Genomic DNA, 25,163 nt, shown 5'->3' with positions numbered 1-25,163 from the left:
AAGCTTTATCTCTCCCCGGGTTGCTTCAACCTTTACCTATTCTAAATTGTATTTGGGAGGATATATCAATGAATTTCATGGAAGGCTTACACCGGTCTAGGGGTTATGATACGGTGTTGGTAGTTGTGGATCACCTTAGCAAAAATGCACATTTCTTATATTTAGGACCCCCTTCTCGGCCTAGACAGTGGCTATGGTTTTCACTAAAGAGGTGGTACAACTCTTGGATACCCCCGATCCGTTGTCTCAAATCATGATAGTTTTTATGAGTCATTTTTGGAGATAGTTATTTCAGTTGTAGGGAACTCAATTGATGCGAAGCACCGCATACCACCTTCAAACTGACGGCTAATCAAAGGTAGTTAACAAATGTTTGGAACTGTATTTACGTTGTTTTTGCAGTGAGAAACCAAAGACTTGGAATGAGAAGCTGGCATGAGCAGAATATTGGTATAATACAACTCATCACGTGTCCATTAAGACTCCACCCCTTATGCTGTGGTTTATGGACAGCACCCCCCTCCTATCATTTCTTATGGCCAGTCTGCGACTACTCCTAATGATTCAGTGGAACAACACTTACTGTCACGGGACGAAGTGCTAGCGACTTTGAAGTCCCACTTGAGGCACGCCCAAGAGCAAATGAAGAAAATCACTAATGTTCATCATCGAGATGTGGTCTTTGATATTTGAGATTAGGTCTACTTGAAAATCCAACCGTATCACTAACAAACCTTGGCTAGAAAATGATGTGAGAAGCTGTCCCCTAAGATTTTTTTTTGTCCTGACAAGATATTGGATGTGTGGGGCAAGTGGCCTATAGGCTGGATCTGCCAGCCACAGCTAAAATCCATCCGGTTTTTCATGTGTTCCAATTGAAGAAAACGGTCAGGGATAAGCATCAGGTACAAACTGACATATCCATGTTAAACGACCAAATGGAGTGGATCTTGGAACCAGCAAAGGTGAATCAAATGCATTAGAATGAAACAAAGGGAGATTGGAAATGTTTAATGTCTTGGAAGAACCAACCAGACCATGAAGCTACGTGGGAGTCACATGCTGTGCTTAAAGAACAGTTTCCTGATTTTCACCTTGAGGACAAGGTGACTCTTCTCCATGGGGTATTGCTAGGTCTCACATTAAGCATGTCTATAAGTGGAAGGAAAAAAAGGGTTTCCACCCCAGACAAAGGGTAGTTGAGGTGGTCCTAGTTCCTTACGTGGCGGGGGGAATTCTAGCATATATGTGGGTGTTTTGCTAGGGTTACTTATCTTGAACTTTGTGTTTCTGTGGATGAACTTTTGTTCATTGTGGAGAATACAGTCCTCTTATTAGACTGAGTTTTTAAGTGTAATTTTGTGCTGGAATATAATACCGCATATTATTTGTGTGTTCTTGTGCTTCTTTTCTTGACAGGATTCGTGAAGCCTTGCACTGACTATATGGTTATAATATGATCAACTTTCTTTAGATACTCATTCTACCCTCCTAAGACTTCTTGTCAATCTTTCTCATGCTTGAACTATTTATTTTAGGCAAATAAGTTGCGAGTTATGCTCTTAGGCATGGTTGATGATCCACGTGTTGTGCTCATCAAGCTTGCAGATCGTCTTCACAACATGAGAACCATGTACTAACTCTTCACTTAGTTCTGATGATCTATTTATGTATAACGGGTGGGATTCGGTTTCCTCCCTTACTTTTTCTCCTTTTCCTTTAAATTGAAACTAAATTCTCATCTTCAAAATTTTCAATTTTGTCTTTTGGTTTTTAGATAATGAATTTTTTTTTTTTTAAAAAAATAGATAACATTTAATAGTAGCATTTCAACTGTAGATGATATGAAATTACAAAAGAAGAGGGCAAAGGTAGGCTGCAAACTAAGGAAGATTGGAAAAATATTTCCTATCTTCATCGAGATCATTTGAGCTATTGTAACTTCGTAAGTAGTTAACCATGATCATTTTTTGACAGTTACGCTTTACCACTGCCTAAGGCTCAAGCTGTTGCACAGGAGACCTTGGTTATTTGGTGCTCACTCGCTTCTAGATTGGGATTATGGGCACTCAAAGCTGAACTGGAAGATTTGTGTTTTGCAGTTCTTCAGGTTGATCTTAGTCTTTTTTTTGGCCACAACTTATTTTCACACACATGTATGACTTCCTAGGCTCATTTGAAAAAGAGTATTATGACAGAATAGTTGATTTAATTACATGTACAACTGTATGTAGTAAGAGAGAACTTTCTTATATTATTGGTCATTTAAGACTGCATTTGATTGTTACAAGAAAAAAAAACAAACAAACAAAAACAAAAAACAAAGTACGAATTTGATTTCTAATTTCTTTTACTACTATCTAATTTTACCATGCTGTTTAGGCATAGAGCTCACGGTGTTTAGTCTCTGAAATTGACTCGTCGTTGGTCATTTTGCAGCCCCAAATGTTCCTGAAGTTGCGTACAGAATTAGCTTCCATGTCGATGCCTAGTAGTAGAGCCGGAAGTTCTCGAAAAATATCTGCAAGAGATGACTTTCCATCATTGGATAGCAGCAGTTCAACTTGTTGTCACAGTATGCCCATAACTGTGACTGATGAGGCCACAAACATGAAGGCAAGTACCTCGAACGGAGGATAAAAATTTCTTTCACGTGCTTTCTACTAGGGATTTAGGGGCAATGTCTTGCTTTTTGAACATTTTATTAGAATGTCTCATTTCAAACATTCGAGTTACAGTGGCCATTTTTCTTTTTCTAAGGTATTTGTTTTCCAGTTTTGTTTCGCTATCTTCTTTTTCTTCGTTTTGTAGTACATGACTTCAACACAGTTTTGTAAAGTAATGAAAATTACTCCTGTTGATTTGTTTCTTTTATCATTATCCATAAGATTCAACTAAATGTTGAAAGTGATAAAAAATCATGTTTTCTGGGGAATTTTATGCTTGTGTGACTTAATAAGCTTAACTTTTCAAAATGGATCGTTTGCCAAGTATGCTTATAAAACAGGGTATTTGAATGGCCTATCATTGTTTGGTTGGTCTGGCTTGCGGTGGGGTATCTCTTATGTCTCCATGGGGGACAGGGGAGCTCAAACTCCTTTATCTAATTTGTTTTGGGTTTCTTTCCTTTGCAGTCCTGTATTGGGTGTGTTTGATTCTTTTATAAGATCTTCTTTTGTACTTCCATTTATTTTATTTAAATCTAATTTGTTCATAAAAATATGCGTATGATTGAAGGAGGAAATTAGAACATCAGAGTAGGATGTAACGTTCCTGTGCCTAAGTGGTTGAGCCTGGGGTATATATTTAGTAGTTCTTGAAGAATTATAGATTTATAAATATATATTTATCCTCTCATTCCCTACTTCAGGAACTTTTGGAAGCTGTTGTACCATTTGACATCCTGGCAGACAGAAGGAAACGGACAAGTTATCTAAGTAATCTCCAAAAGAGTATTCATGCTTGTATACAACCAAAAGTCGTGCAAGAAGCTAGGAATGCTTTAGCAGCTCTGGTGGTTTGTGAAGAAGCATTAGAGCAAGAATTGATTATATCAGCCTCGTACGTCTGCTTCTCTTCCATATCTCTATTTTATTTGTGCATGTGTAGTGCTGCTATTTGTCCATTATGCTTCCCTGCCTATCCTTGCAGTTATGTTCCAGGGATGGAAGTAACTTTGTCCAGCAGACTAAAGAGTTTATATAGTATATACAGCAAGGTAAGAATGGACTCATCTCTTGGTTAGCATTATATTGACATGACTAAATCATAATCAATTACTGCCCCATAGTGCACAATTTTAGTATGGGTTCTGTTCTTGTACTTGAAAATTTTCCCAGGATAATGAGCGGGCCTTTATTCTGGCAGAATATCTTCTATTCTCAATATCTTATCCCAGTGATTTTGGATTTAATTTCCAACTGTTAGTGGTGAGGCCAGTCTAGTTCCGGACAACTTAGTTGAAACATTATCTTATATTTTTGTAGGTTGTTAAGTAATGGATCTTTTAGTTTAAAGGATCAAAATTGTAGTTTTGGTTGGCTCCTCTCTCTGTTTCTCATTAAATCTCTTCTCTGCGTCCTACGAAGTGATTCCAAACTGCATGCTGTCAACCTAGTTTTTCAGTTTTCCTCTGATATGCCTCTTATACAGGGTTTGGTATGTCTGCTTTGGGTGCATGCAGAACTTTGCATGACTTTTCATGCAAGTGTTTGTAGTTATGCATAGTTCTAAGTTTTTAACCATGGAATCCTTTTTGTGTCTTCACTCACAGATGAAACGAAAAGACGTCAGTATCGATAAGGTATATGATGCCCGAGCATTAAGGGTAGTTGTTGGGGATAAGAATGGAACTCTGCATGGACCTGCTGTTCAGTGTTGTTACAGTCTTCTCGCTACTGTACACAAGTAAACTGAACTTATGCTCTATCCTTTTTTAAGCTTTTATATTTTGTAGATGAACGACTTTCCCATGAGAAAGATTCTCGTTGGCAGCTCCTCTGCTAAGGATAATTGGTAAGGATGATAACTGCACTAAGGTGTTTGGACACTATTTAGCAGTACCTTTGGGTTTATGTTTAACCTTCAACGTAAATGTTGGATAACATGTTCCAACAGAAACATTGATTCTTGTTTTATCAAAAAAAGAGAGAAAAAAAAAAGAAGTAATCTAATGCATGCTACACATGTTTACCGCACCAGCTTGTTAGGGATATTGTGTGATATTTGGTCCCTTGTCAGTTTCTATATTTCTCTATGGGCATTGGCAACAAAGCTTTTTTGTGATTACCGACCCACCAGGTCTCATTTTTTCTTGATTGGAACCCTTTTATGTTGCCTGGATCCTTCTTTGTGGACTTTGTATATTAAATGTCGTATTATTTTTTCTCAATTAAAGGTTGGTTTCGCATAAAAACAATTGCTTCTGACAACACTGGCAAAACCATATTGGTGGAATAATTTTGTGCTTGCATGTGCTTCTGTGTCACGTTTGAACCTTTTTTTTTTTAATGGTATCATGATTAAACTTGTAACAAGGTAGTAATGTTTTTATTATTCGATGTTACTCTTACATCAGAAACTTTTATTTGATTTACGAATTACAATGGTTTTGTGCATCTACTGTATTCACATATGCAAACCAAGCTGGAGTTGACATGCTAGAAACTACACTTGTTTCTCTTCAAGATAAATTACAATGGTTTTGTGGAAAAATAGAACAAGGATTCCAGTGGGTTTATTTCGTCTTTCGTAGTTATTTGGTTCTCTATAGGATGTCGTGTCCACCCCTCTCATTTTGTTTAATCTTGGACGTTATTCCATAATTATATATTTGTATCTGTGTACTTATTTATCTCATTTTAATAACCTTCTTAATTATATCTCAAATTAATATCGTATAGGAGTTTTTTTAAAAAAAAAAGAAAAACAAACTACTTACACTTTATAGCAAAAAACCGCTAAAAGACAAAAATTCATTACACTTTATTTTGCTAGTGTAAATATTTTCATTTTTTCTTTTTTTTGCTATTTTTGATAATTTCCCCATTGTATGTTAGAAATGGAACAGGCACAATAATAACAATTTATACAGTGGTTAATATAATAAAATATACCAACAAAGAATTTTGATCACATAAAGAGACTTGTATCAGTAATTAATTTTCTCATCCAAGTGCTCTTTAAGAGATCTTCTCCAAGTCATACGCAGGGTGTGAAAAATTAGCTGTTCTAGTCCATTCCTTTATAGTAGTTTTGTGGAACGAATATCTCTCAAATCTTTTACTTGAATTGTGAGAAATATATTTTTCTTATTTGTAAAGCTAGATTATACATCAAGCAAACACTTGCAGAACATGCGGGCTTCATTCAATTTTGTTTAATACATAATCTCTGCAATTCTTCTCGGCACTGATTTTGATATGTTAATTCCTCTTTCCTCATTGTATTATTTAATGTCCACTGTGCAGATTATGGCCCCCCATTGATGGTGAATTTGACGATTACATTGTTAACCCGAAGCCTAGTGGTTACCAGGTTGAAGATGTTTATGCTATTTTATTGCTAATGAATTGATTTGATGCTTGATTACCAAACAATGAAGAATCCCAAAAAGATAAATACCTTTTATAAACATTATGCATGCTTTTTTAAGAAAAGAAAAATCTATACTAATATACGATAAGAACTTAATTTTATTGATGAATGTAGTGAAGAAAGACTTGTTAGACCATCAATTATTCATCAATATCAGAGAAGGAAGAAGAATGTAAATAAGAAGTGATAGGATAGTTGTTAGTCGATTACAAGGGGGCCACTTAGAAGAGTATAAATAGCTATAAGAGAGAGAAAATTAGTTAGTGAATATTTTCATTGTGGTAGTTTCTACTGTGATCTCTTGAGAGATAGGGTTACAGTATTGTAAGCAATTTACACTGAGATTCAATAAAATTGTTCGTTCTCTTCTTGAGAATTTTGCGTTGGATTTGAGATCCAACATATTGGTATCAGAGCAACAAACCTAAGAAAACCAAAGAAAATGACTAAGAAACATGAGGAAAGGTTTGAATCGTTGGAGCAGGAGGTTTCGGAAATGAAGATCGACTTATAGAAGTTGCCGATGATGGAAGAAAAGCTGTTGACGATCAATGAAAACATTGAGCGCCTGAATGTGCAGAACGAAAAACAGCAACATCAACAAGCGTTGATGAAGAACTTGAATCGGTTGAGTTCGAAAGCCGATAATCAACAACAGCAACACCATGTACTTATGAAGTAAATTGAAACTATTGTTAATGAGAAATCAGTTACGACTTCCGATACGGAAGGTTCGTCGAGTAAAATGAAAGAAGTGGCGGTTAGCATTGAAAGCGGAAATTAGAGAGATTATTTGGAGAGAAGCTAATTTGTACGGGTATTCAGGAGGAAAGTACTTGTACAATCCGGCCAATTATAATAAACCGAATGCAGCTTCAACTTTTAACGACGGGAAGAATAATAAGACGACTCCAATGAGAACGATTACACTACAAAGTACTGTGAATGGTGAAGTCAAGAAGGAAGGTCCGAGTAAACCTCTCTTTGATGTAGAATTTATAGTTAAGAGAGAGAAAGGTTTATGCTTCAAGTGTGATGAGAAATATCACTTCGGGCATAAATGTAAAGATATGGAACTCAGAGGGTTGAGAATACTCGTGGTACACGATGACAATGTAGAAGAAGAGATCATTGAAGAAGATTGTTATGACCCGAAGGAGTTGAACGTGTTTGAGATGGAAGGAGGAGTTAATGTTGTGGAATTGTCCATTAATTCGTTGGTTGGTCTTACAAATCCTGGAACCATGAAAGTTAGAGGAAAACTACAAGGAGAAGAGGTAGTTATATTAATTGATTGTGGAGCGACTCACAATTTTATCTTAGATAAGTTGGTGAATGAGATGAAGCTGCATACCAAGGAGACTTCCCATTATGGTGTAATTCAGGGGTCTGGAGCTGCCATTAAAGGAAAGGGGTGTTTGCGAGAATGTTGAGATCATGTTAAATGATTGGAAGGTGATGACAAATTTCTTACCCTTGAAGTTAGGGGGGTTGATGCAATTTTTAGGTATGCAGTGGTTGTACTCTCTGGGAGTTACAGAAACAGACTGGAGGAATTTGACCATGACCTTCGTACATGAAGGCAAGAAAATTATAATCAAAGGAGATCCGAGTATAACAAAAACCAGAGTGGGACTGAAAACACTGATGAAAGCATGGACTGATTCTGATCAAGGGTACCTAGTTGAGTGCAGAGCATTAGAGGGAGGAGTAATTTTATCTGAAGAAGTAATGGAAGAAGAAGTCAATATGGTACCAGCTGATGTGCAGACAATGTTAGACAAATTTAATGATGTCTTTGAGTGGCCAGTGCCTCCAAGGAGAGCAATTGAACATCAGATACATATGAAATTAGGGACTGTTCCAGTGAATGTCAGACCTTACAGATATGCATTTCACCAAAAAGCAGAGATGGAAAGGCTGGTTGATGAAATGTTATCTTCTGGAATTATACAGCCAAGCAATAGTCCCTACTCAAGTCCGGTGTTACTGGTCAAGAAAAAAGATGGAAGTTGGAGATTCTGTGCAGACTATCGCGCATTCAATAACGAAACAATACAATATAAGTTTCCCATTCTCGTTATTGAGGAATTATTTGATGAACTTAATGGTGCAAATCTCTTTTCTAAAATTGACTTAAAGGTTGGATATCATCAAATAAGAAGGCACAAGGAAGATACAGAGAAAACTGCATTTAGAACTCATGAGGGGCACTATGAATTTTTAATGATGCCCTTTGGTTTAAGAAATGCACCAGCTACATTTCAGTCTCTTATGAATTCTATTTTTCGGTCATATATGAGGAAATTTGTCTTGGTGTTTTTTGATGATATATTGATATATAGCAGAGGAATGGAAGAGCATATATATCATTTAGAACTGGTGCTTGAAGTCTTACGTGAGCACAAACTATATGCTAACAAAAAGAAATGCAGTTTTGCTTTTCAGAAGGTAGAGTATCTTGGCCACATTGTTTCAGGACAAGGTGTAGAAGTTGATCCAGAAAAAACCAGATCAATTAAACAGTGGTCGGTACCAACAAATGTGAGGGAGTTGTGGGGATTTCTAGGGCTTATTGGATACTACAGGAGATTTGTGCAGAACTATGGTTCCATTGTGGCTCCTTTAACTCAGCTATTGAAATTGGAAGCTTTTAAATGGAATGAGGAAACCCAGTTGGCATTTGACAGATGAAAGGAGGCTATGATGACATTGCCAGTGTTGGCGTTACCAGATTTTAATTTGCCTTTTGAAGTAGAGACAGATGCATCAGGATATGGTGTGGGAGCAGTTTTAATGCAGATCAAGAGACCAATTGCATTTTTCAGCCATACTTTAGCTTTAAGGGATCGTGCCAAGCCTGTATATGAGAGGGAACTTATGGCTGTAGTCTTGGCTGTTCAGCATTGGCGACCATATTTGTTGGGAAGGAGATTTGTAGTGAAGACTAACCAAAGATCCCTTAAATTCTTACTTGAACAACGGGTAATTCAATCGCAGTACCAGAAATGAATTGCGAAATTGTTAAGATATTCATTTGAGGTGATTTACAAGCTGGGATTGAAAAATAAAGCAGTTGATGCTTTGTCTAGAGTGCCTTCTATGGTGCATCTAAATCAATTGACAGCTCCAGCATTGATTGATTTAAAGGTCATCAAGGAAGAAGTGGGAAATGATGATCATTTTAAGGAGATTATAAGGAGAATCAGAGGAGGAAGAGGTACAGAAGTATAGTTTACAGCAAGATATGTGGTACAGAAGTATACTTTACAGCAAGATATGCTACAGTATAAAGGGTGGTTGGTCATTGCAAAGAACTCAACTTTGATCCCAACTATCCTTCATACCTACCATGACTCTGTTTTTGGGGGTCATTCAGGTTTCCTTCGAACGTATAAAAGACTAATAGGAGAATTATTTTGGCAAGGAATGAAGGGAGATGTACAGAAGCACTGTGAAGAATGTGCAATGTGTCAACGAAATAAGTCCATGTCTTTGTCTCCAGTTGGCTTATTGACATCGTTAGAGATTCCAAGCAGAGTTTGGAATGATATTTCAATGGATTTTATTGAAGGATTACCCAAAGCAGCCGGATTTGAAGTAATTTTGGTAGTAGTGGACCGGTTTAGTAAGTATGGCAATTTTATTACATTGAAACATCATTTTGATGCCAAAATTGTGGTAGAACTGTTTGTCAAGGAGGTGGTTAGACTGCATGGTTTTCCACAGTCAATTGTGTCTGATAGAGATAAAAGTTTCTTGAGCTATTTCTGGAAGGAGTTATTTTGTTTGGCTGGAACTAAATGAAACAAGAGCACAACTTACCACCTTCAAACGAATGGGCAAAAAGAGGTAGTTAATCGTTCGGTAGAAGCTTACTTGCTCTGTTTTTGTGGGGAGAGGCCAAAAGAGTGGATCAAATGGATTCACTAGGCGGAATGCTGGTATAACACAACATACCAGAGGTCACTTGGAGTATCCCCTTTTCAAGTTGTGTATGGCAGAACTCACCATTGGTGTTTTATGGGGATCATAGCACAACTAACTCTACACTTGATGATCAACTAAAGCAAAGAGATATAGCTTTAGAAGTGTTGAAGGAACATTTAAGAGTGACTCAAGACAAGATGAAAACCTATGCAGATTTGAAGTGAAGACATGTTGAATTTGAGGAAGGAGATATGGTTTATTTGAAACTAAGACTATATAAACAAGTTACTATGAAGAAACGAAGAAATGAGAAACTTTCACCCAGGTAGGATAGGAGTTGTTGCTTATAAGCTGGAGTTGCCACCTTCTGCATCTATTCATCTTGTGTTCCATATTTCTCAATTGAAGAGAGCTTTCGGTGATTGTCAAAATTCACAAGATTTGACTCTTACATGACAGAAAATCATGAGTGGCTGGCGGTCCCAGATGAAGCCTATGGTTACTAGAACAATGATAAAGGAAACTAGGAGGTATTGATGAGTTGGAAAGGATTACTGAGTCATGAGGCTATGTGGGAGAAATATGATGACTTTCAACAATCATTTCTGAACTTACACCTTGAGGACAAGGTGAAACTGGAGCGAGAATGTAATGTTAGACCACCGATTATTCATTAATATCAGATAAGGAAGAATTTAAATAAGAAGTGATAGGATAGTTGTTAGTTGGTTATAAGGGGGACCACTTAGAAGAGTACAAATAGCTATAAGAGTGAGAAAGTTAGTGAATATTTTCATTGCGGCAGTTTCTACTATGAGTTCTTGAAGATAGGGGTTACAGCTAGAGAGTTGTTTGTGAATGAATTACAATGAATTACAATTTGTAATTAATTACTTGATTCTTATATTGTAAGCAATTTACATTGAGATTCAATAAAATTGTTCATTCTCTTCTTGAGAATTCTGGGTTGGAAATCCAACAAAGACTCAACCAAAAAATCAAAGGAAGTTACAGAAAAAACTCTTCTTATGGTACATACTAAAATGAGTTCAACTCCTGTTGGTTTGTACGCCCTTCCCATTGACAAAGGAAATATTACTCAAAATCAAAATGAATTCAGAAAAGTACTAAAATTAAGAAATTGAATTACACAAGGTTGCCTCTCTTCTTCTTCTTCCGAATTCTTTGTATGAAATTCACAAAAGAAGAGCATAACCCAAAGACAGGATTTCTCAAAAGAGTAGTGTTCTTTGTATTTTGTTAATAATCATTTACAAAGCTTAACTTTTTTCCTCTGGCATGTAGTCCTCCATTCATGGCCTCTGCTTAACTTTCAATTTATGATTTCAGTCTCTGCACACTGCAGTATTGGGTCCCGATAACTCTCCTTTGGAAGTACAAATAAGAACACAGGTATTAACAAACTTCTATCAGGATGAAGTTTGTGAGCTTCTTATCAGGCTTTCGTGTTGTATCATTTGACTCTTATTTCTTTTTCTAGAGGATGCATGAATATGCTGAACATGGACTTGCTGCACATTGGCTTTACAAGGAAAACGGAAACAAAATCCCGTCGTTAAGCAGCAAAGATGAATCTGAAAGAGATGTATCACGGTATTTCTCTGATTCAGAGTTCCAGAATTCCATTGAAGATGATTCTCATAAGTATGGTTTTCTCAAAGCTGGCCATCCGGTTCTTAGAGTGGAAGGAAGTCACTTGCTTGCTGCTGTTATTATTAGGTATTTCCGTTAATCTAGATTTATGCAACAGGCTCGCAGCAAACAATTCGATAAGTTGCGTTTACATTTGATTATGTATTTGCAGAGTGGATGAGGACGGAAGGGAACTGCTTGTTGCTGTGAGCTTTGGACTTGCAGCTTCTGAAGCTGTGGCTGATCGAAGATCTTCATTCCAAATAAAGCGTTGGGAGGCTTATGCTAGATTATACAAAAAGGTTTAGTTCCTTGATTGCCCAGATAATTCAGAACATATTAACGTGAAGAACTTTGTTTGCTGCAATTAAATTTTGATTAGTAAAGTAATATTTTGGGGAGCTTGTATGGTGATTTAGTTGGAAAAGTATTAAATGTCTTAATATGAACGGAAAGTAGGACCAAAATAAAATACAAACCTCATCCATGCTAGGTTCTTTTCCTAACGGTGATCTAATGGTCCACTTCACACTCAACATAAAGTAGGCTATAAAATGTTCGATCTTGTATTGAATTCTTTTTTCAAAGTTCTTGTTCAGATTGAGATTTGTTCCAGTGCTGCTGCTGATTCTTTTTCAGGTGACTGATGAATGGTGGTGTGAACCAGGTCATGGGGATTGGTGTACTTGTCTAGAGAAGTATACACTCTGTCGGGATGGTATGTACCATAAGGTATGCGTCTAGATTTATGTGATTTTGCTGTCATTAAGGTTGAATTAATTTTTATTTTCTCCCTTGGTGTCTCCACCATTGTATTCTTTTATTCAGACATCCATGTAGATGTGACTTCATTGTTATGAATGAAAGAATAAAAAGAGAGCCAAAGGGGTTGCAGAAATTGTCCCAAATAAGAATGTCCAACTTCTCGTAAGATTTGTCAAAGCAGAATGCAAAAGTATTGTGCTACCAAAATTTATCATGAACTTTGCAGTCATTATTTATGGGGGTCTTGGATATATGTACGTGGATTAATGTTATTTTATAGGCAAGCTAAGACAGGAGGGGCCATATGGTGTGCTGAAATAGTTCTTTCCTCAATACTTCGAAAATTATCAGCTTTCATCTAATTGCTGTTACTATTCCAGTACAGAAAGTCAGAAATTGGATCATGAGTATCTAATATGTTACTTTCTATACTGTCGTAGTTAGACACTGTTGTTTTCTAACGCCACGTCCCATAGTTTACTAGTTCATAACATTGGTTGATGTCTTCTCATGCAGCAAGACCAATTTGGTCGGCTACTTCCAACCTTCATTCAGGTCATTGATTTTACAGAGCAGGAAGAATTTGAATATTGGGCCATAATGTCTGCCATTTCTGAGGGCAAACAAATTGAGACTGCTACATCTAGGACAAGTTCAGACTCAGTCGCATCAATCTCCACTGACGCTAGCATCAATACAAAGGTTTTGTTCTAATGACTAGACAAAATTACCTGTTTGAAAAACTTTTTTATTAATTCTACAAAGTACATCATGCTATCTAATGCCAGAATTTATTTTGCAACACCCATTCAATCAAGCTTCATGAACAGAAAGAAAAACTAAACTCTCATAAGATTGTGATGTCATTTGTATTGAAGATTAGTGGAGTGATGTTTAAGCCTTAACGTTTACTTCAAATTCCAGGTGCATTTTCTGAGAACGATGCTTCAATGGGAGGAGCAACTACTTTGTGAAGCTGGTAACTTTAGACAGGCGAAACAGGGAGGAGAGTATTATGTTTGTCGAAGCTCCATCACACTTGAGGAAGTGGTAATCGTTTGCTGGCCCCTTGGTGAGATAATGAGGTTAAGAACTGGTAGCACGGCCGCAGATGCTGCTAGAAGGGTTGGATCCGAGGGTAGGCTGGTTTTGATTAATGGTCTGCCGGTATTACCCAATACAGAATTGAAAGATGGAGATGTAGTTGAAGTGAGAGTGTAAATAATTCTTGAGTTGTACAGTTAGTTCAATGGGGGAAAATTCAAGATGTGGTCTAGTGCATTGCAGGTTTATGTGAATATTAGTGTTCATTTACTGTAGGAATAGTCCGAAAATTTTCGTGATTGGTGAACATACCTTGATAATCATACTTCCTTTGGCTGACAAATTTATAGAATCCGCCATAACTGAAAGGTTTTCAGCTTTGAAAGCAACAGAAGCCGGAATGTATGCTTGCAGCCTCAAGCGAATGGAGCTTGGTCATTGCAAATGCTTTATTAGAACTTCGAAGTTTTTAGTACTTCTACTGTAATTTAGTTATCACATGAATTACATAAATGATTGTCAAACAGAGCTATAAAGTTTAGCCGTTGTAAATGCTATATTGGAACTTAGAAGTTTTTAGTAGTTCCACTGTAATTTATTTATTACATCAATCACAAAAATGATTGCCCAACCGACCCTGTAATAAATTGAACTGGAGCTTGGTTATTGCAAATACTTTACTGGAACTTCGAAGTTTTTAGTACATCCCCCAACTTGCAATTATTTACAATTCTTTTAATTAAAAGGAAACGTAAATTAAAAAAATTATTGTTTAATTATCGTGCACTGCAAATGAAAATATTTATAAACTATTAAAAAAAATTAGATTCTATTCCTGACCTATTTTCGTGTCTTATCAATTATCGAATCTAAAATCTTGTTATATTTTATAAATATTTTAGTTTATTTTGTTATATTTAATAATGTTCATATATTTTTTTTTTTCACATACATTGTGATGTACAGTGGGTTTAAAGTTGTCTGGTATATCTATTCACGAAATCAAATTTCAAATTGTAAATGAGAAATTGCCAAAAATAGGTTAAAAAAAGAGGTTTAAATGAATTTTGGGAAAAGTTTTCAAAAGAAAGACTTTTAGGACAATTTGGGTGTGAATGGACAAAAATGCCCTTCATTAAATTTCTATCCCTCTATTGAATTTTTCGCCTACACACGTTCGCTTTTCCTTCTCTTTCGCGTAGAACACCTGAAGTAAAAAAAAAACATCTTCTTTCGTTGGCTTTTGAAATTTCCCGCTCTGCTCTTCGAAGATACTCTGACTGTTCGTCGGTCGTCGGTCCTCCAGTGCATTTCGTCGCTTCTCCTTTTCGAACCTAAGAATCAACTTTGAGCGTTTTCTCTTATTTCAGTGAGTTTTATCTGTAACTCATTTTCAATATATTTGTTGTAAATGTTTGGTTTTGGAATCAACTTATTTGCTGGAATTTGTTCCTTTTTCTTCAGGCTTCAATCATGACATCGACACCGACCGACGGACCCTTGTACAAGATTAATCCTTCCCATCATTTTTATTCCCTAGTAAGTTGTTTGTCTCATTTAGAAAAGACAACACATAATATTAAGGTCAAACTTAAACCCAATCAATTAGCCTTATTTAGGAAAACAAAGTTTGGGCACTTTTTGGACCTAAATATTGTCTTTAATGGGCCACTCATCCACTACTTACTGTTAAAGGAGGTGGAAGATGAAGGAAAGGATTCTATAAGTTTCTTACTAGGGGGCGTTGTTTGTACTTTCGGTAGGAGAGAGTTTAACATCATAACTGGACTATGGGGTCCTAAAGAGGACTATATTCAGTTGGTTGGGAATAGTCGACTTTTGGAGAAGTTTTTCAAAGACAAGGAGTGTATTTATGTTAGCGACTTAGAGGATATATTTTTGGAATACGAGGGTGATGACGATGATATTGTGAAATTAGCTTTAGTCTACTTTATAGAGATATCTTTGTTGGGAAAAGATAGGCGAACCAAAGTCGACATTGGTTTTTTCAAAATTGCTGATGATTGGAATACATTTAATAATTATGATTGGGGTCGGATTGTTTTTGTACGCACGCTAAGTGCCTTAAAAAGAGCCTTGGAGAAGCAATATGCCAAGGGAAAGAAGAAATCAACACAGACAAAAAAATATACTATCAATGGATTTCCGCATGCATTACAGGTATGTGACTTCTTACTTCTTACTTCAAAACTTATGCATACATTTAAAATTAAACGATCGTTTAGTTATTTTAAACGATCGTTTAGTTTTTTAAACGATCGTTTAGTTGTTTTTTAACGATCGTTTAGTTATGTTAAACGATCGTTTAGTTGTTTTCAAACGATTATGAAACCACTTGTTTATATATCTATATATATCTTGTGGCACTTCCTAAACTTGTTTGTCAAATGTCGAATAGGTTTGGGCATATGAGTCTATACCAACCATCATTGGATGTGGTGTAGATAAAGTAAACGATCATGCCATACCACGAATGCTGAGGTAGGTGTGCCAACAATCACCAAAGTCCCAAACTATAAGCCAGGTGTTTGACTCGCCAATGGTAAGTAGCAAGCAATAGTAACTTACTTAAGGATCGCATGATTTTGTGCTTATTTCTTTGTCCTAAATACATTTACCTTTTTCTATTTGCAGTTTATAATTAAGGCAGTCATTGAGATGACACCTGAAGAGGAGCAGTTGAAAATAGCTTCAGGTGAACTTTTTGAAAACTTCCGCTCATCTACCATTATTCAGTCGAAGAATGGTGGTTCAAAAAGAGTAAGAAAAGTTGTTAATGATGAAGATGACTTCAAAAAGAGTAAGAAACAGAAGTCCAAGACTAAGATGAAAAAGGCTATTCGGAATCTCCAAGATCGAGTAGCGGTTGTTGAAGGGCAACTTAATAGTATAAAATCAGATATTGACGAATTGAAGGGCATGATGTCAACCATATTGAAGCACATTGGACTTCAAAGAAAGGTTAGGAATGAAACTGTTAAGTGTATTGACGTTAGTTGTTTCATATTTGGTAATTACTCATATGTTAAGTTACATGTTCTCGCTAATTCATTTTGAGGTTCCATAGGGTGACGAAGGAGACCGCGAGGTGTCTTAAGGCTTAGTAGATCATACATTAGAAAGTAAAGAAGTGGATAATGCTAAGACCGAAGATGTTGACACAGGCGGTACCCCTAATTGGTTGAGGATGCCAAAGGAGGATGAACACATTGAACTTAAAAAGAAGGTTTGGTTCCATGTTCTTGCTAATATTGATGTTTAATTTCTATCATTATCCACACTAATGCATTATGAGCTTCCATAGGGCGACGAAGATGTGTTGGAGAAGAAGGTTGATATTGGTTTAGAGGAGCCAATAGATGTCGTTGATGATGAGGTTCAAATTGAGGACAGTGGGAAAAAACTTCGTACTCATTTTGATGAAGACGTCATAGAGATAGAACCATTTCTCACTCAACGACCACATGTTCGGCCCGTCCGTAGGAAGCGTGCAAGTGTTTACCTATCAACCCTATTCACAACTCTACCTAAACGGTCTGTGACATCAACCACCAGCACCTCTCAGTCTGAACCAATTGTTTATGATCCTATGCACAAAATACTTGACGTCCATTTAGATAGACTTCGAGCTTGGATTACAGACAAGCGTACAGACGATGAAGTGCGTGAAACCTTTCATGGAAAAAAATCGAAGGTTTTTTTTAGAGACTTGTTTATGTGTCGCCGGTGGTTGGCGGATGAGGTAAGGGATTATCTTATCATTTATGCCATTATAATTTTTTCATTGTTATGGTTCTATACATTTACTGTTTACTTTTGTTTCTATTAGCATTTGGATGCACTTTTTCTTTTCATTTGCTTGAAGATTAAGGCAGTTGGGATACCTTCTTCTCAGTACTTCACAACTACAGACACAATCTTTATGGTTTGGAATCGTCACGTTACTTTATGTATGTATTTGCGTTTGATATTTGTCTTTCGGTCTGATATTTGCATTTGTATGTTTTTCTTTGTAGCGCATTTTAGTTGCGAAGTGGCCCCTATACAAAGAATGTATTAAAGAGAATCGCCCGTTTGACTGGGAGGAAAAGTATAGGTTGGTTGACTATGTTGTCGGGTCAAAAGAGGACTTCCAAGATCCTTAGGCAAGTGTTGATTATGTTTACTCTCCATTCAATGTCCATGGCAACCATTGGGTTCTATTATGCTTGGATTTGGTAAGTTGTCAAGTGAAGGTATGGGATTCGCTTCCGTCACTTACAATTGCCAAAGAGATGACAAACATATTACTGCCCATTCGAGAGTTGGTGCCAAAGTTGTTAGATAGTACTGGCTTCTTTGATAGGAGAGCTAGATCATCGACATAGAAGGAACCTTGGCCAGTTATCATTGTTGACTTAATTCCACTTCAACGAAATAATAGTGATTGTGGCGTATTCACAATTTAGTATTTTGAGTACATAGCTGCTGGTGTTGGTTTAGATACATTATGTCAAGAAAACATGTACTACTTTAGAAAACAATTAGCATTTCAATTATGGACCAGCATTCCTATGTATTGAAATATTTACATAAATCACAAGTATCAATTAGTTTTTCGATTATTCTCTATGTTGCATTTCAATTAGTATCAATTAGCATTTCAATTAGTAGTATCGATTATTCTCTATATTGCAAAACTACTTGTAGCTAAACGATTGCTTAATATTTTTTATGATTTTAAGAAGATCGTTAAGACTTTTCTAAACGATCGTGTAAAGATATGTGCACGATCTTTTACATTCGTGTCATACATATAAATGATCGCTTAATACTCTTCACCTGAACGTTTAGGAAATCGCTTAAACATCGTTTATTAAGAAGATCGTTTAGACTTTACTAAACGATCGTTTAGACTTTACTAAACTATCGCTTAAACATATGTGCGCGATGAGTATTTCTCTAGACGAATGTTTTGTGATATGTATCTAAACGAATACAAATATTAACTCAAAAGTACAAGAACGAAATATATATTTTTTTATTTAGCAAAAGTATTTATTCGCCCAAAGTTCCAGCACATATTGTTGTCTAAACAGTTTCATGTTTGGCACAGTTAGACAACCAAGGTCACTACCAGTTACAAGGCATTCAACAAATTTAGAACAGAAAATTCCACAATCCAATGAACGCCCTTTCTGTAATGTGGCCTTCGATCTGTGTATTGGCCAAGGGCCATATGTGAAATGATCTGAATGGAGGTTGACTCTAATTGCAATTGCGAGCGAGGCGATGCATCGTGCAGGCATTTGAAGAGCTTCATCAACAAGTTTCTGCTCAACATAATTTGGCATTGAGTCGAACACGTAGATCTTGCATTTTCTCATATCAGCTGCAATAGCCAACCAGTGTTCTTTTATGTTGATGCAGCTAATCACGTAGTTGACATCTCTCCACCCTGGTATTTGGTCGTAATCACCAACAGCTGTGTTGAAATAGTATTCCACATCTTTTTCTGTCCATATAGTTAGGTGTGTTGTTGGGTCTGTCCATTCAGCTTTGTTATTATCTGGTGTCACCAGATGAGTATCGAAAATATGGTTCCAAATAATGCAGTCTGGTTTATTGATTCCAAGCTTGAAGAACAAGTAAAAAAATTTAGTCAGAATATAATGATGCAATTTAACTTCTATACAAAAAAAATTAAAGAATAACAACTTACTAGAAACGAGAAATGTAATATTCTAAAAGAACGCTTGTAAAGTTGCTTGAGATGCAACATTTTATTCTGCAAGTGGGATAATAGCAAATCCAATGTCTACAAAGAAAAAATAAACGATCGTTTAGTGAATGAAAGGAGAGTATAAGTGATCGCTTAAGAAATGTACATGTGATCGTTTACTTACTAAGCGATCATGTAATATTAACTTAAAGATCGTTTAGTTAATAGAAGTGATTGTTTAGTTAATATAAGCGATCGTTTAGTTAATAGAAGCGATCGTTTGGGAAGAGTACTTACGTCTCCATGTACCCATGTGTTTTCTTCAAGCTGTCTGAAAAAGTCTTTCTTTCTGGTTGTGGAGACTACTTTCCTTTGTTCATGGGTTGTTTTTCTTGATCTTTTCCATTGTAAGTATTCCTTCCATAATTTTGGATCCACTTGCCACATCGGATTATATCTATCTAATTCTCTAATTTCCACATCTGGGACAAGTATTGTAGATTCTGATATGATCTTAGTAGATGTTGTGGGTGGATTACCTTGTTCATCTTCATCTTGCACCTTTTTATTTTCTATTTTACATAGCTTTCTTCTCTTTATTGGTTTTTCTTGTTCATCTTTATCAGGCACAGTTACTGGTTCTTTTTCAACCAAAGTAACTGCTTCGTCATTTTTTTGAATCTCAACCTGTTTTTTTGTTGTTTCCTGCAATGTAATCGTATTAAACAAGTAACAAACTATTAACTTAAACGACTACAAATTTATTGTGTATACATACCAATTGAGATTCTTCATTTACAATTTGTACAGTTTGATCCAATGGAGCCAATTCACAAAGTGCAAGAGGTTGGCTCACAAGTGGAAGGGTGGTAATCATTTGTGGAAGGTCTGTTTCTTTCTGAATTTTAGCACTTAGACTATCTGATATATCTCTTATAGTCATTAGCAAGTCTGCATCTCTGCCGTCTATGCTTATATCACTACCACATTTCTGTTGATGTTCCCTAAACAAAATGAGAAAAAAAATGAGAATAAGAAAAAAATACAATTGTTAGGTATTTATAAACTAGTAAACAATGAATGAAATGTTAACCTTTGGGTTTCCTCTTGATGTTCAGTATGTTGTTGTTCAGTATGTTGTTCTTCAGTAGGTTGCTGTTCAATATGTTGTTCTTGAACAACATACTCATTGTCATTCTGATCAGTATGATCATTTCCTTGATTTTCAGTTTGATTCTAATAAACAAATAAAAACGAACATAAAATTAAAAAAATAATGTATTGTTAAACGATCGTGTATATAAAAGTAAACGATTGCGTAACTTTGATAAACGATCGTCTATCAAAGTTATACAATCGTGTAACTAATGTATTATGAAAACAAATTTTACCTGAACCAATCTCTCAAGCATCTGCTTCATTTCATACAGCTCTAATGACTGCTTTGTGATTGTGTCATCCATCCTACAGACTATAGAAGTGAGTGTGGATAAATCCTTACGAACTTCTTTTATTTCCTTCTTCAGTTTCTTGTAGGATTTTGAATGACTTTGTTCTTCTTTGTCATTGGACTTCTTTGATCTGCAATGTTTCTTCTTGGTGATTGGATGCATTTCAGACTCGTCAACCACTGTTTGACTTTGTTCTCTTTGGGGTGACAGTTGTTCTATTTGTGGAGATGAGTCTGATTGCTCCAATGATTTGTTGTTCATTGCTCCAATGGATTCATCGTCCTTCATTTGCATGTTATCATCCCCTCGAATTCGACTCTCCATGAAAGCCTTCTCTTGGGTTGACATCTTCAGTTTATGTTGAACAACAATCTGCAATGTAATTGTATTAAACGATCGTGTAATTGTATTAAACGATCGCTGACAAGTTTTACTTACATTTTTGTTGTCGAATATGTTCTTCTGCAGCATTTTGTAAGATGGAGCTTGCGTACAATTCCATCTCAATATCCTAGGGATTAATCCCTTACTGTTTCTTGTGGCCAGGTGCTCATTTGCAGTTGAGAGTACTTCATAAGCCCACACCTACAACATTTAAACAAATATGTTAAACTTTGATGTTCAATTGGCATTTACTTAAAGTGTATGAACAAATAAAAATCACCTGAAAAGCAAGCACGTAGCCTTTGATGTTGTAGTATGACACTGCTTTGGAACTTGTTGTCTTCTTCAGCTCGTATGCTTCTTTTTTTTCTTGGAGACTTGTCTTTAAACTGTTGAGCAGACGAGTGTAGAAGAAAGTTGACCAATCGAAACTTTTAAATGCTTCTTCATCATCAACTCTTCCCAAAATATCCATGTCAAACTATGTTTTCTTATCCTCCCCGACCATCATAGTTTCTATAAAGACAGCCAAGGCGACCTTCATTGCATCGTCATCATTTGTAAACTCAAAATTCTTGAAAATTTCCTCAAATTCCAAGCATGTTATTAGTTTCTTATTTTCTGATCCGAATAGAAGACTTTGTAGGCGCTTGCTATCGCAATCTTTCTCCAATGGATTGTTTGTTAGCCACAATCCAGTTATGATGTTGAATTCCTTTTGGGTAAAACAGACGTTCTTCCCCAAAACTGAGAAATAGATTCCATCTGCGTTACCGTCTTCAAGTATCTGCCTCAGCAAGAAATGATGGATCAACTGGCCGTTGAAGACCATGTTCACATTCAGCAATGAACCAAAAATTGTTTTGTCGAACATTTGCAGCTGTTCCTTGGTCAATTTATCCTTAATAAGACTGCCGATCTTGTGCACTTGGCATGACATAGTGGCAGGAAAATACTTGTCGCTAGGTACAGCCATCCTGAAAATATAGTTAATCGGAAAGTAATAAATTTAACAATCTAGAGAACTATATTGAAGACAGAAGTCGAATCCAAAACCCTAAACGCTTCACAATAATAATTTAAGAACACAATGATAGTTTTTCAAGACAGAAGTCGAAACGTTTGAAATATAAAGAAAGGAAAAGTATAACGTTATAGTAGGAAAAGTTCGAGAAAATACCTTTTGACGTTGACGAAAAATATGGACTGAGACAAAAATGGTCTGAGAGAACAATGGACTGAGAGAAAACGAAGGTGAGTGATCAATGCGGTTGTGTATTGCGAAGTGACGAAAAACGAACGAAGAAGGCGGAACGTATATATCGGTTGTTTTTACCAAATAGGCAATATTGTAAATTCGCGTACTTTTTTTGAAATGTTGAATCGCGGTTGTAAACAATTCGCGGGTGTGTTTCGTTGTTTTAATAGATCGTTTAGTTTTTTTAAACGATCGTTTAGTTGTTTATAATCGATCGTTTAGTTAATTTCAAACGATCGATTGGTTGTTTTAAACGATCGTTTAGTTTTGTTTGACCGATCGTTTAGTTTTGTTTAACTGATCGTTTAGTTTTTTTCAAACGATCGTTTGGTTGTTTTTACACGATGTTTTGGTTGTTTTTAATCGATCGTTTAGTTTTGTTCAACCGATCGTTTAGTTGTTATGAAACGATCGTTTAGTTGTTTTTAATCTATTGTGACCTATTTGTTTACACCGACCACACTTATGCAATTTTGGAGCTTCACCAACACTTGGAATCCTCTTTTTCTTCGGTCGACCAACTCTTTTGACTACTTTCGGAGGTAAAACAGTCATATGTACATAGTCTTCGCTTGTCTTCCAATCTGACTGATTCCCAACTGGGTAGACGGCCTCCACATATGCAGCCAACAAACATTCATTAGTGTAATAATTAGCACATACACTATAAACATTTATATTACGATCCCGTGCTGCAGCAATGGTATGTGAGCATGGTAGTTGCTCAGCTTGAAACTCCTTGCAAGTGCATTCTTTAGTCTGAAGATTTACGACCTCCTCCTTATCTAAATCTTTGACATGAAATTGGTAACAGTCAATTGGGTTGACCTTCATTTTCAAAGCTCCTTCTTGTTTCTTTTGAATAACTAACTCTGCCCATTTGGTCAATGTAGACGTCACTTTAATGCCTTCTTCTCGACGCTCCCAAAACCAATGTTGTAGCAAAGCTCGAACATTTTCAAGGAATGAAGCAATAGGCAAATCTCTAGGTTCTTTCAATATAGAATTCATGGACTCTGCTATATTTGTTGTCATCATGTTATATCGTCTTCCTGGGTAGTGAACACGAGACCACCATGCTATTCCAACATCATTTAAATATTTCCCTCAACCATTAAGAAATGCAAGAAGATGTCTCCACGCTTCTACAAACGTTGATTCACGATATGTTCTCGATGCATTATAAAACAAAGTAGCAACCGTGTCATTCTTATATTTATCATGTAAATTTTGACTCAAATGTTGGACACAAAGGTCGTGGAATGCAGAGGGGAAAAATGATGAAATACCCTTGGAGAAGCATGTTTTCCGATCTGTCACAAAGCCTAGATTAGACACCTTCCCCTATTGCACCTTTCAATTTTTCTAAGAACCACTGTATTGAGTCATCTGTTTCTCTATCAACTACTCCAAAGGCTAGAGGATAGATCTGATTGTTACCATCTAAGCAAACAACCACTATCAACTGATCCCGATATTTGTTCTTAAGAAATGTTCCGTCCATGACTATGACCGGTCTAATGCAATTTAAGAATCCTCTAACACATGCACCAACAGCCATAAAAAAATATTTAAAGAAACGATCATCTTCGAGTTCCATGTGAAATATTGTACCTGGATTTGTAAATTTGAGTGCTTCACCATATCTACGCAAAAGATTATATGACTCTTCAGGAGACCCTCGCACTCGTTCATATGCATTTTCTCTGGCACACCATTGTTTCTTATAACTCATATTTATGCCATAGTCTTGCCTCATGTCTTCTATGATATCACGTGGTTTGTATATGCGACTGGGTCCCTTGAATTTGGACTTTATTAATTCTCCAACAACCCAAGATTTTGCTTGCCTATGGTCATGATTCAAAAACTCAAGAGAACATGAATGAACTTTCACATACTTTTTAATCTTGAATATATTTGAATCCTTCAGTCTAACCGCTCGCAATCTCCAACCACACTTCTTGTCGATGCATCTAACGAAAAAAACCTCTTTTGTAGACTTTTTTACTACAAACTGAAAAAAAAAATTCATTGCCAACACACTTAATCTCATTGACAAATCTCTCTTGCAAAAAAAGATTTGTCCTACATCCAACTCTTCACTTGTAGAGCTTTCTTCGGACCAGCCACTTCCTTTTGTCTTCAACTTCTGACTAGAGGAGCTGTAGTCAACTTTACCTTTTCCTTTGCAATCTTTTGTAGGAGCATCTCTTTGTTCTGGGATGTCAAACAATTCATTGTACATCTCAACTGACTCCCATGTAAAAGTATCATCTTTTGAATGATATGACTCATATGATTCCCATATAGCCGAATTGGTCCCTATCATGTTATCACACAAGCCAACTTGAACTTCACCAATATCAACTTCATTCTCATCTAATGTATCCATTCCAATTGGAGGATGAGGGTTTAAATTTTGAACTTGGTTGCTCCCAGATACTGAATTGTAATCTTTGTTTAACACTTTCATGCTTCGGTTGCTTGTAGGCTCAAATGATAGTTATAGGGGGACCTCCAATGGATTTTCACTAAGAATATAAAACTTCAAATCACGGTCATTGCTTAACTCAAATGGAGGAGCTTCCTTTTCCCCTTTGATCTCATATATACATCTTATCTTTATGTCGAACTTTGTAGGGTCAACTTCTGCAAGGTCATATAATTCATACTGTAAATCTTTGTGCGTTATTTCCTTAGGGACAACAATGCCTTTTAACACTCCTCTTTCATATTTTCTTCGTCCCTCATCCCATGTACCATCGTGACGCACTAAAATCCGAACATGTGCCATCCTTAAACTACCTTAAGTAGTTTTGTATCTTCAAAAATTGATTTGAACTTAAGAACCTGCAAG

General features: G+C 36.2%; 1 protein-coding gene across 4 annotated transcripts in view; it reads left to right on the top strand.

The window, feature by feature from the left end:
- Nucleotides 1-14,119, top strand: part of LOC103501185 (uncharacterized) — a 33,312-nt gene extending 19,193 nt beyond the window's left edge. For all 4 annotated transcript variants that reach the window (XM_008464697.3, XM_008464696.3, XM_051087498.1 and 1 more), the window contains 13 exons: nucleotides 1,539-1,633; nucleotides 1,978-2,110; nucleotides 2,440-2,616; nucleotides 3,371-3,561; nucleotides 3,652-3,718; nucleotides 4,274-4,407; nucleotides 5,970-6,036; nucleotides 11,377-11,439; nucleotides 11,528-11,766; nucleotides 11,852-11,981; nucleotides 12,319-12,411; nucleotides 12,961-13,146; nucleotides 13,369-14,119. In XM_008464697.3, the coding sequence (XP_008462919.2) occupies nucleotides 1,539-1,633; nucleotides 1,978-2,110; nucleotides 2,440-2,616; nucleotides 3,371-3,561; nucleotides 3,652-3,718; nucleotides 4,274-4,407; nucleotides 5,970-6,036; nucleotides 11,377-11,439; nucleotides 11,528-11,766; nucleotides 11,852-11,981; nucleotides 12,319-12,411; nucleotides 12,961-13,146; nucleotides 13,369-13,665 (1,872 nt within the window). In that variant the 3' untranslated portion in view covers nucleotides 13,666-14,119. The remainder of the gene's footprint in view (nucleotides 1-1,538; nucleotides 1,634-1,977; nucleotides 2,111-2,439; nucleotides 2,617-3,370; nucleotides 3,562-3,651; nucleotides 3,719-4,273; nucleotides 4,408-5,969; nucleotides 6,037-11,376; nucleotides 11,440-11,527; nucleotides 11,767-11,851; nucleotides 11,982-12,318; nucleotides 12,412-12,960; nucleotides 13,147-13,368) is intronic.
- Nucleotides 14,120-25,163: the final 11,044 nt, after the last annotated feature.

The sequence above is a fragment of the Cucumis melo genome, chromosome 7, assembly GCF_025177605.1.
Source record: "Cucumis melo cultivar AY chromosome 7, USDA_Cmelo_AY_1.0, whole genome shotgun sequence".
NCBI classification, from domain to species: domain Eukaryota; kingdom Viridiplantae; phylum Streptophyta; class Magnoliopsida; order Cucurbitales; family Cucurbitaceae; genus Cucumis; species Cucumis melo.
The sequence above is the reverse complement of the archived record's forward strand: the minus strand, read 5'-3'. Positions and strand labels throughout refer to the sequence as shown.